Below are 15532 nucleotides of genomic sequence, written 5' to 3' on the forward strand. Positions count from 1 at the left end.
CGGTGCGTCCCGCAGGGTGTGGTGTTGCTGCAGCGTGACGCCATTGACGGTCGTGGTTTCAGGTGCAACAGGAAAGAAAGAGCAGGAAAACTTCCTCTAAGTAAAGTTAGATTATCTCAGCTGATTCATCCCAGTGTCACAGGTTTGATCTTTTGTGTCATGAAATAAAACATATAATGTTTAAACTTGTAGAGATTGTGTAATGATTTATTCATTTCTCAACCTTTTTGATGCAAAAGAGGAAATTCCCCCGAAACGCACTGAAGATCTTTATCACTTAATCTGATCTTTCATTCACGATGATACATCCGTCAAACTGATGTTCTCTTGCATCTGTGTGGCGCTTGTCAGGCAGCTGGTTTGTGTGTTCTTTGTGTTGATGTGTGTGTGTTTTTGTGTTTCTGACGGAGGTGTAGAGTGAGGAATGTGTCAGGTGAGAGGGGATTAGACACAGTCTGCTCCTTCCAGCTCCGATTAAATCTGAGGCTGATCTCGACAACCTTTTGTAGTTTGAGTGGCTGATTCATCTTATCGCACGCACACACTCACACGCACACAGACACACACACACACACACACACACACACACACACACACACACACACGCACACACACTAACGAGAGGCAGAGGTGTGTGCCAACCTCATATAATCACACCAGGTGCCTGTTTTTTCATTGTCCTACTGAGAAAATCCTGATTACTGGTGTGTGTGTGCATGTGTGAGTGTGCATGTGTGTGCAAGTGTGTGTGTGCGTGTATGCATGTGTGTGTGTGTGTGTGCGTGTGTGACTGTTTGTAGGTTAGTGAAAGATTGCTGTGGCTGTAGATAAGAGGATTATGGTGGAATTAGTGTCATTCCTCTATCGCTGCGAGGAATAGATTCATATCGATTTTAATCAGAGATTGAAAGATCCACAAAACCACAGATAAAACAGACTGAGTGAGAGAGAGAGAGAGAGAGAGAGAGAGAGGGAGAGGGAGAGAGAGAGAGAGCATGAATGAATGAAGTGGACGGACGGCAGAAGCCAGAGATTCCTGGAGATCATCGCAGTCGGGATGTTGAGCCGGAGACTGAGGAGCTGCAGCTGCTGCAGAGACACATACATGTGCATGTGAACACACATACATGTGCATGTGAACACACATACATGTGCATGTGACAACACATACATGTGCATGTGAACACACATACATGTGCATGTGAACACACATACATGTGCATGTGAGCGAGCACATCCAGACTCGACTGATGCATTAGCTCGGTCCTGCACCTCTCAGGCTGAGGAGACGAGCGGGATGTGGGACCTGACCCTCGGCCGTTAGTCAGCAGGACGTCTCGGTGTGGACGCTGCCACCTGGAGGTGGTCGGTGGATGGGGGGGGGCTGGGTCACTCTGGACGCCATGCTGCCGTTGAGTCTGCTGTGGGGGGGAGACGTGTGAAGCATGAGGGTGGGAGCGCTGGCTTTCCTGGCTCTGGCCACCAGCCTCTTTGCTGAGGTGACCGGCGGTCGCATCTCCGGACGCAGGAAACAGAAGGAGGTGTTCCTCGGGGAGAACAGCAAGTTCAAGTTTGGAGGGTGAGACGAGCAGACACACACACACGATACACAATCACGATACACTCATGATACACACTCACGATACACATTTCATGATACACACACATGATACACACTCACGATACCCACACACGATACACAATCATGATACACACACACTGTTATAGCTGTTTTTTACTGAAAATCTGTTGTGTTCTGTTACTTCCTGCTTCTTCCAATCACTTCCTTCGACTTCCTATTACTTCCTGCCACTTCCTGCTACTTCCTTATTCAAACCGACCCTTGTTTTCTTCTACTGTACATGTGAGAAACAGAAATACATGTGTTCATTGTTTATTCATATCGTTTTTTTATAATAGTGGTGCTTGATTTCATAAAACTAAGTCACAATTTATTTAAATGTTCTCCAAATGTAATATTCAAATGTCTAACCCCAATAGTGTTGAGCATGATCATTAATATTTAATATCAGAACAACTGATGGAGGTTTGACCTCTAGTGAGGTGGAAGGTGAAGAGCAGGTTGTGATCATCGTTTCTTTAAAGGAACATTCCAGCATTAAAGTAAATGTGTCTCCACCTGTTTCACGAGTCGACGCCAACACCAACGCCCACCTCGCCACATTGAAGACAAAAGGAAAACCGTCCTGGATTTATTTTGATCCCGCTCCAAAGTGAGCCGGGCTCTTCACGCTCCCTCAACGTGCACGGAAGCTGCTCCAGTAGGTTGTGAGTGATGAAAGACAAACAGACAAACGCTGATGAGGTAACGACAGAGTCAACATGAGACTCTGCAGCTTTGTTCTCACACAGGCAGTGAGGCCTTTATTAGAGACGGGAACCTTTGTGTGTCCTTGTTTGCGTACACACAGGAGGTCAGAGGTCAGATGTGAGCTGTGGCACGTTGGGGTTGGACGTGATGTAAGGTTTCGGTCGGGCTGTGAACGATGAATGGAAGTCAGTGCAAACTCAGTGAAGCTCACACTTCAGCTCACGCCCTGAAACTCAGTGAAGCTGCACCACATCACACAAACTGTTTTCAGACATGAACACAGAAACCTCCGCAGACAAACACAGGACAGGGGTTAAATCACAGCCTCCGCAGGTTCGATTCCTCCGGTGCGTTCCGCAGGGTGTGGTGTCACTGCAGCGTGACGCCATTGTCGGTCGTGGGAAAGAAAGATCAGGAAAACATCTTCTGTGTAAAGTTAGATGATCTCAGCTGATTGATCTCAGTATCACAGGTCTGATCTTTTGTGATCTTAGAATTAGAAACATTTTTAAACTTTGTTATAAAGTTATTCTTCATATCGGACTTTATTTCTCAACACTTTGAAGAAGTCAAAGAGGAAATTCTCCCAAATGCTCAAAAACCAAATCAGACATGACAACAACCCAGATATCGTTTCTCTGCAAGATACAAATAAACACCAGAGGTGATAAAGACAGCTTCACAATCCTGTGTGTCTGTGTGTGTGTGTGTGTGTGTGTGTGCATGCGGCCACAACCTTCCCTCTGTGTCTCACTTTGTTAATTCAGGATCAGGTTCAGGTTAAAATTAGCTCAAAGTTTGTTGAGTGGTTTCAGTTCAGTTCATTAAAACGAGCTCAGCTTGAGATCAGTGTTATTCAGGTTGTTTGGACGATTGTGATTTTTGATTCAAGGTTAAATTAACGGATTATGGAAAATGGGATTTAGCTCAAGTACATTTTGTGATCTGACAATAACAGAGGACCAGGTGTGTGTGTGTGTGTTTGTGTGTGTGTGTGTTTGTGTCAAAGTGTGTGACTGTGACTTTCAGAGGCTTTTCCTTCATCAGCAGAGAAAATCTCAAACAGCTTTTTACCTCTGTCTGCTCACCTGTAAACCACAGGCACACACACACTGACACACACACACAAACACAAACACACACACATACACACACACACACACACACACACGTGATGCAGCTGAGAAGCAGCTGTGGCCGATCTGTAATTACAGCTTCCACATCCTGAAAGTCGTCTGGTCGGGGTTTCCCTGGTCCGGCGTCAGACGTTCAGAGCAGTTTTGTGTTTACTTAACTTTGGTCTGTGTTTGCTTTTTATTTTCTGTGAACGGCAGCGCTCACACACACTTAACACAATTGAACACACATCAACACACTCCAACACACTCCCAACACACTTAAATACACTTAAACACACTCCCAACACACTTAAATACACTCCAACACACACTCCAACACATTCCAATACTCACACTCAAACTCTTCTATTAAAATTGTATAAAAATGTTGTTATTACAATATTTTCTGCAAATGATATCTCTTCATTATAGTCTAAAATTGTGTTTCTGCACAAAAATGATAGGTTTTAGTCAAAGAAAAATCTGTGTGTGCTGTATTAACACAGATTTGACTGTCCAGCCTTTGTGAGGATTTTGGACCCGGTTGTGTACATTTTATTGCAGGAAGCAGCGTGTGTCCTGCTCTGTCAGGGATTATCAAGGCATTCTGGGAAATGTAGTCGTTCAGAAACTTGAGGCAGAGATATTAGAAAATTACAAAAGAGTGAGAGAGGGAGAGAGAGAGAGAGAGAGAGAGAGAGATACATGCTGTGTTTTTTCTAATCAAAAATACAGCCTGTAATTAAAGCCTTTATAAACCAATTAATCACTTAACACACTGTGTGTGCGTGTGTGTGTGTGTGTGTGTGTTGTGTTTGTGTTGTGTGTGTGCGTTTGTTTGTGTTGTCTCTGCAGGCGTATTGACTACAAGCTGAAGAGGCAGGACAGCACCAAAACGCTGCTAATAAAAAGTGAACAGCTGCTGAGGATCGAGGAGCAAGACTTTGCCATGAGACCCGGCTTTGGAGGTCAGACTCACACACACACACACACACACACACACACACACACACACACACACAGACACACACACACCCCATTCCATCTCTGATCTCTGTTGATTTAATCCATTCAGCCATTGTCTAACACAGAACCCGCTCGTCATCCCACGCTGATGATGCAGAGGTTTGATGATGTGATGATTCGCACTGGGTCACTCAGACAATGGATGTGTCAATCCCAAATCACCAGCACTGACCCAGATTACACTGCTGTGTGTGTGCGTGTGTCTGTCTTTGTGTGTGTTTGTGTGTGTGTGTGTGTGTGAAAGAGAGACATTTGGAATACAGTCGGACTCTGTGTGCTCACTCCAATGTGATTGTGCCCCTGCGTTTGTTTTTGCAATATAATGAGTGCCTCGTGTGTATGTGTTGTGTGTATGTGTTTGTGTATGTGTGTGTATGAGTGTGTGTGTGTGCATTAATCTGGATTATATTCTGGAGTCTGGAGCAGATGGGGGGGTGGGAAACACACTGACGTGTGCAGTGAAGATCGTCTCTAACACTTGACGACACATCGAGCAGACTCGTATTTGTTGAAGCAGATTATATCATGAAAACTCTGAATGAGATAAACATGTAAGTGTTTGTTTATTTAAAGAACACACACGATGCAGTATATTTACTCTTAACTAAATATTACTTAGTGCAGAAGAGGTTGATGTAGAGATCAGATCTGTGATCTCTGGTCTGTCTGATCCTGAGGTTCACTCTGAGTATTTGTGCGACCACAAGAGGTTGTGTGTCATGACAACATCAACAGAGGTCGTTTTAAGTTTTCTGAACAAAGGACACAGCTGTGATTTCTCTGGTGATGACAGCGTCTCTTCCTTTGATCACTTTAAAGATGAAAACACGTGAAAATTTTAATAACTGACTCCAGAAGCTTCTTTTAATCACAACTGAACTTCGTGCTCTTCCTCACGTCCGTACTGTGGCCGAGAAACCCCGAAGCTCTTCTTCTTCTAGGTATTGAACCCCCTGTTTCTGCCTCCATACCCCCCCCCCCCTCCTCTCTTCTATATGTCTGACGTCTCTGTGGTTCTGCCTGTCCTTCAGGGGGGGGGGGGGGGGCAGCGAACACACCCCTGTCTGCCCTCCAGCACTGCAGCATTACCACGCACTATAACTTTACACTGACATGGGGCAAATCTTAGCTTTGTTTGCCTCAGATAAGCCCATAGCTATAATGTGTGTGTGTGTGTGTGTGTGTGTGTGTGTGTGTGTGTGTGTTTGTGTGTGTGTGTGTGTGTGTAAGCTGAAGAATCAAAACCACCCCCTCGTCAGTTCCCACCAGGGACCAGAGTCCAGAAATAAACCATGGGACACGTGTTGAGGGCTTGAAGTCGGGCTCGACCTTTAACTCAAATGAATCCCAACAAACTCACAGTTGACTCCACATCAGCAGCGTGCTCCTTCCACGCCGCGGTCACACACCGTGGTTTAAAACACTCGTAATTGATTTACCAGCGGAGCCGGCATTCTGCTGGTGTCCCGCAGCTCTACACCATGTGACCTCGTCTTGCCTCAGCTGCAGGTAAACAACGTAGATTCTGATCTGGCAGATTCATTCCTGTCATTAAAGCAGGTTTGGCCTCGTGACCGTGGTGAGTCTGTTTACCGCCGTGGAATGAAATGACACCTTTTCACACGGAGACATCACGTTGTCAGAAAGCCTGTGCTCCTCCAGCCTAGGTCTGGACACACTGGAAGAGCAAGATGTTGTTCTCAGAGTCTAACGAGCACGTTCTCACAGAAGCTGAATGTCGTGCAGAGAGAAAACAAAGCCATGAGGAAGAATGTTCTGAGCTTATGACCTGAAAACATCAACAACTCCCTGAGCATCATCGAAGCTGAGCAGGATCCTCATGCTCCTCTGAGGTCCTGAAGGGACAAATAACTGGAACTGAAACTGGAGAACAAGGTTCAAACTTTGTGTTTGGAAGTTTAGAATCTTATAGAAAAGGTTTTGAATGATTGAAACTGAAGCTTTCAATCGTTTCAAGAACGCAAATGTCCGAACGTCCTGTTGCTCCAAACAGCCACGTAGAAAATGACTGAATGAGCTCATGTGAGAAAACAGCAGGAGATTCTCCAGAGGATTCAAACAAGACGACACGGACGGGTGCAAAACTGACATAGACTAAAATAACACAAATATGGAAAGGAGGAGGCGTACACCTGGAGGTCAGGTACACATGCAAAAAGTTTCAAATCTCAAGTTTCAACATTTCAGCACTTGTTTCCTGAACCATTTCCAAGTTTTCAACCCTGGAAGACAAACTGAGCAACTGGGAGAACAACTGGAATCTGAAAGTGTGAACTTGTGTTGGAGAAACAAGAAGAGCTGCAGCTTTGAAGAAGGAGAAACTCAAATAGAAAAAAAAGGAATTTTAATCTATTTTAAACATCATTTGTGCAAGCTTCAAAATCCAGAGTTTCAATCATGCAAAATCTTGACCGGAGCCTCGACCTTTCTGACTCACAGCTGCAGCAGAAAACAACACAAAGTTCAAATCAGTTTGTTTCTAAACCGGTGACCTGTCATGTTCAGCACATGTTATCTACAGTGAGTGGGATGTAACATGGAGAACCGCTGCTGTGGGGCTTTGTGAAGGTTGAGACGTGTGTGTCACAGATCATACACATCCTTCAGTTTCCTGGCAGAGGAGGGCGTTCATCACATCTCTGTGTTTCAGGACGGGCTACAGGTTCAGAATCAGATCTAATCCCCGTCACCTCTCGCCTCCGGTGACCGCTGCTGATGAGGGTCAAATCCCAGCACAGAGAAACAAGCCGGTGACCTGAAAGCTGCATTATGCTGCTTATGACTGAGTGAATTGATCCATCTGCAGCGGTGTGTTCTGGGATTAAATGACTCAACGTAAATCGCAGAGTGTCACGGACATTTCAGGACAAAAAATGAATTGACCTTAAAGCCTGTCAGGCGAAACAAAGCTGCAGCCGTCACTCAGATGTAGAATGACTCAAATAACAAGCCCAGAGCTGCAGGTGGAGACTAAAGCACAAACACAGGGATCAACTAAGGAACTAATTGTATTTTTAATTAACAAATTTTCTTAAACTCATAAATCTTTAGATGATTGCGTTTGCAGACATGTTTTTCTGACGCTGATGAAACTCTAAATTTCAAGATGTCCCTTAAATAACCTCACCAATGACACCTGCGATACCGGAGGAAATATGTGACCACCTGAAGCTACTGATTTAATCTGCTGGTGGAACAGGCCGAGCAGGAAAGCACAAGACCAGGGCTCCCGTCCATTAATCACCTGAGACAGCTCTGTCTTCACCGCGTGCTCCTCCAGGAGATCTGAAGATCCGTGTGCAGATTACAAAGATCCATGTGACACGTGGTTCACGTCAGCTCCTCGGAACAAGAGCCACAGCTTCCAACTTCTTATTGACATTTATTATTATACATGCTAATATTACTATAATAATGGAGAAGTTGAGGTTATGAAGATGGTTAATTTACAAAGCCTTGAAGGTGATTGACTGTTTCTACCACTAATGGAGGTTAATAGTGTAAGAAGCAGGAAGTGGAGACAAAGTGGTTGTAAAATAAAATAAACAGGTGGATGATGGATGGATGAATAGATCCATGGAGGGATGGATGATGGATGGATGAACAGTTGTTCGTCTCAGATCAGGAAGTGAAATGAACGAATAGATAAACTTCACTTGAATTTCAAACTCCAATATCAACAGTCCTTTAAATTCCATTTCACTGCAGCAGAATTCCCAGTCTCATAAAGATCAGCTCCCTGAACGTTCTTCTTCCCTGAACCAGGTGTTTACACTGGGATCCACGGTGACTTCCTGCAGACACACTGGGACGTAAACATTCCCAGTGTGTTCCCACAGTACAGCTCTGTTCAGTGAAATCTGTTTCAACAGGGAAACACTTGGTTTTACATGCGTGTCAATAAAAAGGCTTAAGAGTCTCTGGGTGTGACGGGGGGGGAGAGGAGAGCAGTAACGACCGGGGGGGAGAGCGGGTGACCTTCTGTTTCACGTTTCTTTCCCCAGCGGTTGTTGTGGCGACCCTCGGGTTCGATTCCGCACATCGGGGGGGTTTTGTGAGTCAGACAGAGATGAAGTCGTACTGCGGGAGCTTTACAACCTCGGCTGTCACATGAACTTCATTAAATGAAGTGTTTATCCTGACGCTAACATTCAAGTGGATTTAACACACTTTACATCCAGGTTCTCACACACACACACACACACACACACACACACACACACACACACACACACACACATTTGTTCTCTTGTCCTTTGGGGCAGAAACAGGAATGTAACCTGGTAAACCACGTCCAGACGTCGGTCACAAACAAACACAGACCGGAGTGATAGTGTGTCTGAGTGTGTGTGTGTGTGTGTTTGTGTGTGTGTGTGTGTGGTTTGGTGACTTTTGTGGTTTCTAAATTGAGTTTAGATCTAAATAATGTAAAAAATGTCTGAGCCGGTTCCTCCTCCTGTTTATTTGTAGTGAAACATCGATGGTTCTTGATTCATGTGCAGTCGTGAGAGGGAGGAAACTAATAAAGTCGATAAATGTGGACTTTGTTCAAACATAAAAAGAGACACAGGGAGAGAGAGTAGACGTTGTGTTAAAGTAATCACACCAGAGCTCATTATGCAGAGTTACACTGGATATTATCTTATATCTTACATCAAAGGTCACCAGTGATAATGTTTGAGATGTGTGACCAGATACAGAGGAAAGGTCAGAGTGGTCAGAACCTGTTGAGCGGTGGAGTGAGTCGTCAGTCACAGCCTCACTCCGTCAGAGCATTCCTCTCATTGTTGAACTTCTAACTCCAGAGAACCGCCCCCCCCCCCCCCCCCCCCCCCCCCGGTGCAGATGGAAGATCTGAAGAGTTTGAGAAACCAGTGAGATCATCGTGGTCGAGGCTGGGAGGAGGTTTTCAGTCTCCAGGCTGCAGCGCTGGTTTCCTCCTGAAATGAGTCCAGCTGAGTTTCATGAGGAGAAGGAGAGCAGCGTCCCAGCCGGTCACTGGGAGGATGACTCCATGTCATGTTCTGTGTGGGAGTGAACACCAGTGACCGGAGCTGGTTCTGTGTCGTTCAGCTTTCTTTACTCTGTGTTGCACAAATCATGTCGGTGGTGAAACCAGTTCAATCTGCGGACGATGATGCTGCAGAGATGAGTAACCAGGAGACGTTTGAAGTTTCACAACTGAAAACTGAAAACCAGTGACTCTGTTCTCCCCCCCCCCCCCCCCGCACTCACTTTCAGATCCTTAGAGTTTTGACCTGATAGAACTAACGATGCTCCGCTGGTGGTTTCAGGTGCAGCCATCCCCGTGGGCATCGATGTGCAGGTGGAGAGCATCGACAGCATCTCCGAGGTCAACATGGTGAGAAGACACTTCATCTGATCAGATCTCACTGAGTTTCCTGCAGAGCAAAGTAACAAACCAACCTGTTGAAGTGCTGTTAAAGAGTTTTATGAAAACAGATTAAATCGTTGAGGGGAAATCCCCTTATCTTCACGTATGTTGATTTATCTGCACATGTTTCATTTGTTCATCTTTGCTTTACATTCAAATCAACACTAATAACAATAACATGTATATAAATTTAGATAACAGGTGTGCAGGTAGATGTACGGTTGAGTTGAAGCTTGGTATTTACATTTCAATTTGAGAGCATCGGACGTTTTGTTCTCGCCTCTTGTCACAGTGATTATCTAAACATCATCAAAGTGAAATGATTGGTTTACCTGAGAGAGATTCCACTGAGACACAGTTTATAGAAACACACAAAGTCTTTCCTTCTCCAAAAAGGCTTTTTATGATGTGTGATGAATTGAAAAAAGGAAACCTCAACACTGTGGATCGCTGAATCACTTCCTGTCTGATGCCTTCGTCTGGAGCGTGACCTCCTGAGACTCAAGTGGACACTGAACTCACAACCTGAGATGAATGATGAAGAGGAGGGTGCCTGGACCGGAGCTGTGAAACCTGCATGAGACTCGTTCCTCACTGAAGTTTGTTAGATGAAGAACATTGGACCTGAGTTTGTTCTTTCCTTGGTGTCTCCAGGACTTCACCATGACTCTGTACCTGAGACACTACTGGAAGGACGAGCGTCTGTCCTTCCCGTCCCGGACCAACCAGAGCAGAACCTTCGACTCTCGACTGGTGAAGAAGATCTGGGTCCCCGACGTCTTCTTCGTCCACTCCAAACGCTCCTTCATCCACGACACCACCATGGAGAACATCATGCTAAGAGTTTACCCCGACGGGAACATCCTGTACAGCGTCAGGTACAGGAGGAGACGAGAGGTCATGAATCATGACTCCAGGAGGATGATTCTGAACTTTGAGAAATGAGACGGACAAAAGTTGTCTCACTGTGTGTGTGTGTCTGTGTGTGTGTGTGTGTGTGTGTGTGTGTGTTGCAGGGTCACTGTTACAGCTCTCTGCTCAATGGATTTCAGCAGCTTCCCTCTGGACACACAGAACTGCTCGCTGGAGCTGGAGAGCTGTGAGTCACAAACACACACACACACACAAACACACACACACACACACACACAGACACACACACACACACACGCACACACACACACACACACACACACACACACACACACACACACAAACACACAATATTGATACTGCCGACAAAACCAACCAATCTCTGTCTCATCTTTCAGTTATCATCTTTCCTCTCTCTCTCTCTCTCTCTCTCTCTCCCTCTCTCTCCCCCCCCCCCTCCCTTAGATGCGTACAATGAGAACGACCTGATGCTTTACTGGAAGAACGGGAACGACTCTCTGAGGACGGATGACATCGTCTTGTCTCAGTTCTTCATTGAACACTTCCAAGCCTCCAGCGGCCTGGCTTTCTACAGCAGCACCGGTGTGTGTGTGTGTGTGTGTGTGTGTGTGTGTGTGTGTTAATTTGTGTTACCTCTTTAATAGGGTTGGGGCTCCTTGGTTTCCCTTCCCAGTCGTCATAAGATCAGTTAGAGCGGTCACCAGATCAGTAAAAACTCATTTAGCTTTTCTTCAACTCTCTCAGATAATGATGTCCTCTTCAGCTCGTTGGATGAGACGTTTAACTTCAGTGTCTCTTCTCCTCAGGTTGGTACAATCGGCTGTTCATTAACTTCATCCTGCGGAGGCACATCTTCTTCTTCATGCTGCAGACCTACTTCCCCACCATGCTCATGGTCGTGCTGTCCTGGGTCTCCTTCTGGATCGACAGGAGGGCGGTGCCAGCTCGAGTCTCTCTGGGTAGGAGCGCCTGCACCTTAACACACACATCCATCTGAAATCCGTCCTTCAGGGTGTGAGGGTCAGAGGTGACGCCCTTAGCTTTGAGTTCTCTAACCAGAATCACTTGTGAAAACACGTCTCTCCCTGCAGGTATAACCACGGTGCTCACCATGTCCACCATCATCACAGGAGTGTCCTCCTCCATGCCTCAGGTAACAGCCGGTCTCAATCCTCAGGAGCTTCAGAGCTTCCTCTCTTCTCTCCTTCATCTTCTGGACGTACCAACCTGTCCCAGATGAGAAGAGTTCAATCCATTCTACTAGTTACTGACATGTGTTCAGAGTCTATGCATGTGTGTCTCTGCCCGTCCAGGTGTCCTATGTGAAAGCGGTGGACATCTACCTGTGGACCAGCTTCCTGTTTGTCTTCCTGTCCGTCATCGAGTACGCGGCGGTGAACTACTGCACCACTCTGGAGGAGATGAGGAAGATGAAGAGGGGGAAGGTCAGCACACAGAGGAAGATTATTACTTTATAACATCAAATACAAAACTGAGGATGACTCCTGTGAGGAATAAATCAGCCAAACCCATTCTTTGCACCATATCTCCCTCTAGTGAATAAACGCAGGTATTACACCAGGAGCCTTAAAGCATAAAACAATGCAAAACTCTGTAGAGCAGTGGGCTCACAGCAAGAAGGTCCCTGGTTCTAATCCCAGCTGGGCTCCTTCTATTGGAAGTCAACATGTTCTCTCGGGGTGTGCATAGATTTCTCCAGCTCCCCCCCCCCCATGACCCTCAAAAGACGAGCGCTACAGCCTCTCAGTTCTCTCTTTACCTTTTCAGATCCCATCCACCTTCAACGCCAGCCAGGCGATGGCCTTCGACGGCTGCTTCCACGACAATGACATGGAGCTGACCCCGTTCCCCCGGATGACACCCACCCTGACCTCTGACCCTCTCACCACTCCGAGCCTAACCCCCGACATCCGGCCCACGGGGGGAACTCGCCTCCGCCGGCAGCGATCGATGCGAGAGAACGTGGACCTGCTGGTGAGCAACAGCTACATGATCGACTCGTACTCCCGCCTGGCCTTCCCTCTGTCCTACCTGCTCTTCAACACCATCTACTGGTGCCTGTACTCCTGACGCCTGACTCAGACTCATCCAGGGGCCCTTCACTGGATTAACCCTGGGCCTCAGGGGCCCCTGCTCCTGCATCCAGCTCCTGCTTCGCTCATCACTTTCATTGCAAAAGTGATTCACATGCGACCTCTCGAGTCCCTCAATCGTTAGGAACCTGCTTTTTTATTAATCTGTACATGTGGCTCTTTTTTCTGCATCATTTTACTAAGTATATTCAACAGCTTTATTTTCCCATAGTTATTAGACTCATGTTGAATGTCTTAGCAACAGAGAAATACTAAATTTGCATCAAATGTTTGTGAAAATGTACTTTTCTTGAAAATAGAATTTTCCCTCCACTGAATGATATGTTTGGATGTACGCGTTATTCATAACTTAATAAATTTGTATCTTGTTTGTGAGGCTGTAAAACTTTATTATAGCGACTGAACCAGGGACTGTTCATTTAACACAACACATTTTATTTGCTGTGTCCAGTTTGATTTATACCTTGTACACAAAAGTGTATGAAGGCCTTGTGGTCGGAAATGAATTAGCATATTTTAGATTTTTACATGTTGAATTCATGTTTCTTTATTTATTCATTATTATCATCACTATTATTAGTGTTATTATTTTTATAAAATGAAGATCCAGGGGTTAGGGTAATTGGATATTAAATCCATATGAATTTAGATTTCAGAAGGTTTGGTTATTTTTTTAAGTAAAATTATTTAATTTGAACCTTCAGTAATAGATCAGTTTCAATAGCAACTACAGAGATTATTAATATTTGTAAACTAACGTAAAGTAGCGGTTTAAGACGCAAACACGCGCAGGAGAGACGCAGAGAGGCTGACCTCTGACCCCTGACCCTGACCCCCCCAGGTGAGTTCCTGTTCCTGTGTCACAGTCCGATGCTTTGACTCACACACTAATACACACAGAGAGGGATGAGCTACATGCTAAGAGCTTCATTAGCCTCGGCTGTTAGCATGTTAGCTTGTTAGCATCGTTAGCGTGGATTGTCAGAGGCTGAGCTTCCTGCTGCCTCGCCTGAAAAGTCGTCCACTCCTCGGGGGACGAGAAGCGACCTGTGGGCCTGTAGCTTCCATCCAAACCGGGAGGAAAGGGCCCGAGCTTCACCTGGAAGGTAACACTGTGGGTTTACACCTGCTTTTATTATATTAACTCGTTTTTAATGTTTGTTTCAAGTATTTTTAAAAAGTGTTCTAGGTGTTAGAAAGTTGAGTAACAGTTAAAAACACTGATTGAGTGACCAGGAGCTAACCAAACTCAGCCTGGTTATATTTAATATGAATTCTTATTCAACAGATTCTCAGTGAGGTTATGAAAAAAAACAACCATAAGGAACAAATGTGCAGTTTATTAGGAACACCCAGCTGCAGTCAATCCTGCAAGGTTCATTCAAACGTTTGGGTTGGATTCTAAATTAATTTACTGAAAGATCATTTATTAATGATTACAGAGTTTTAGGGTCAGGCATAAGAAAAAAAACGTTTTTATTTTAATACTTCAGCTGTTTTTGTATTTTGAAAATAAGCCTGAAATGAAGTCAAACTAAAGATTTTCATTGTACTTCATCTGTACATTTCAAATATCAAAAATAAACTTATATGCAGAAAGATGTCTGTTTAGTTTTGAGCCAAAATTTTGATTTGATTTGAATTATACCTATTTCTATATTTTAAACGGCTCAAGTTGTCGTTATTGAATGTCCACTGTGGATCTGAGCTAAAGTCAAAAGTATCTGCTTATCACAATCAGATAAGATGTCATGACTCAGCAGGTTTTCATCTGTATTGACTGATCCAGTTGTTTCCATCATACAACGACAGAAGCACTCGTCCCGAACCTTCCAGCCTGAGTCACATGACGTCATACCAAACTCCACTGGGCCCAGCTGATCTCCAGGTGCAGTTAACAGCCCACCAGGTACTATGACAGTGTACATGTACACACACACCTGCGATATTTATAAAATGAAAGTAGCACAACTACAAAACTCGGCAAATATTCGTTCAAATTTATCAATGTGCGGTTCAAAACAGAAACCAGATTGTTTCATTCATGGATCCCAAAATCCATCATTTCAAATTAGGTTCCATATACACATTTGTTGTTTAAAACAAACTTTCCAGATGAGGAGAAGTTTGAGTTTTCAGAGTGAACAGAAAGCAATAACAATACTGGAGAAGTAAGGGGGGGGGGGGGGGGGGGGGGGCAGTGGCTCTGTCAGAGGGGGCAGGGTGGAGGTTCGGATGGGGACGCCGAGGCAGTGAGGGCAGAACTGATGTAAGTGAAACGGAAAGGTATCAGTGGGAGGGAAAGAGACCTGAATGGTGGGACTGGGAGCACGGAGGGACGGAGAAGGGAGGGGGAAGGAGGAGTGAATGCTACTGCAGAGCTGCTTTGTGATTGGCTGCCGCTGGGCCACGTGCAGACCCCTCTCAAACTGTAGCCTAACTAGGGCTCCCACATACATTCTCACACACAGACACACACACACACACACACAAAGTGGTGTGCAGCCCCCTGTTGAGTGGCAGGGACATGTGAGCCCCTTCACAACTGCTATTCTGGGCAGGGGAGGGGAAAGGGGGAGGGCAGAAGAGGGGGCGAAGCAGGGGGGAGCAGAGGGTCTTTCTCTTTCTGCAT

General features: G+C 45.4%; 1 protein-coding gene across 1 annotated transcript; it reads left to right on the forward strand.

The window, feature by feature from the left end:
* Positions 1-1445: 1445 nt before the first annotated feature.
* On the forward strand, positions 1446-13233 carry LOC133932368 (gamma-aminobutyric acid receptor subunit rho-3-like). Its single transcript, XM_062379033.1, has 10 exons — positions 1446-1579; positions 4306-4418; positions 9792-9859; positions 10547-10770; positions 10909-10991; positions 11231-11368; positions 11593-11745; positions 11878-11939; positions 12100-12231; positions 12575-13233. Exons 1-10 carry the CDS (start codon positions 1446-1448, stop codon positions 12875-12877), a joined length of 1410 nt encoding a protein of 469 aa, XP_062235017.1. The 3' UTR covers positions 12878-13233.
* Positions 13234-15532: the final 2299 nt, after the last annotated feature.

This window comes from Platichthys flesus, chromosome 21 (genome assembly GCF_949316205.1).
Source record: "Platichthys flesus chromosome 21, fPlaFle2.1, whole genome shotgun sequence".
In the NCBI taxonomy this organism is placed as follows: Eukaryota; Metazoa; Chordata; class Actinopteri; order Pleuronectiformes; family Pleuronectidae; genus Platichthys; species Platichthys flesus.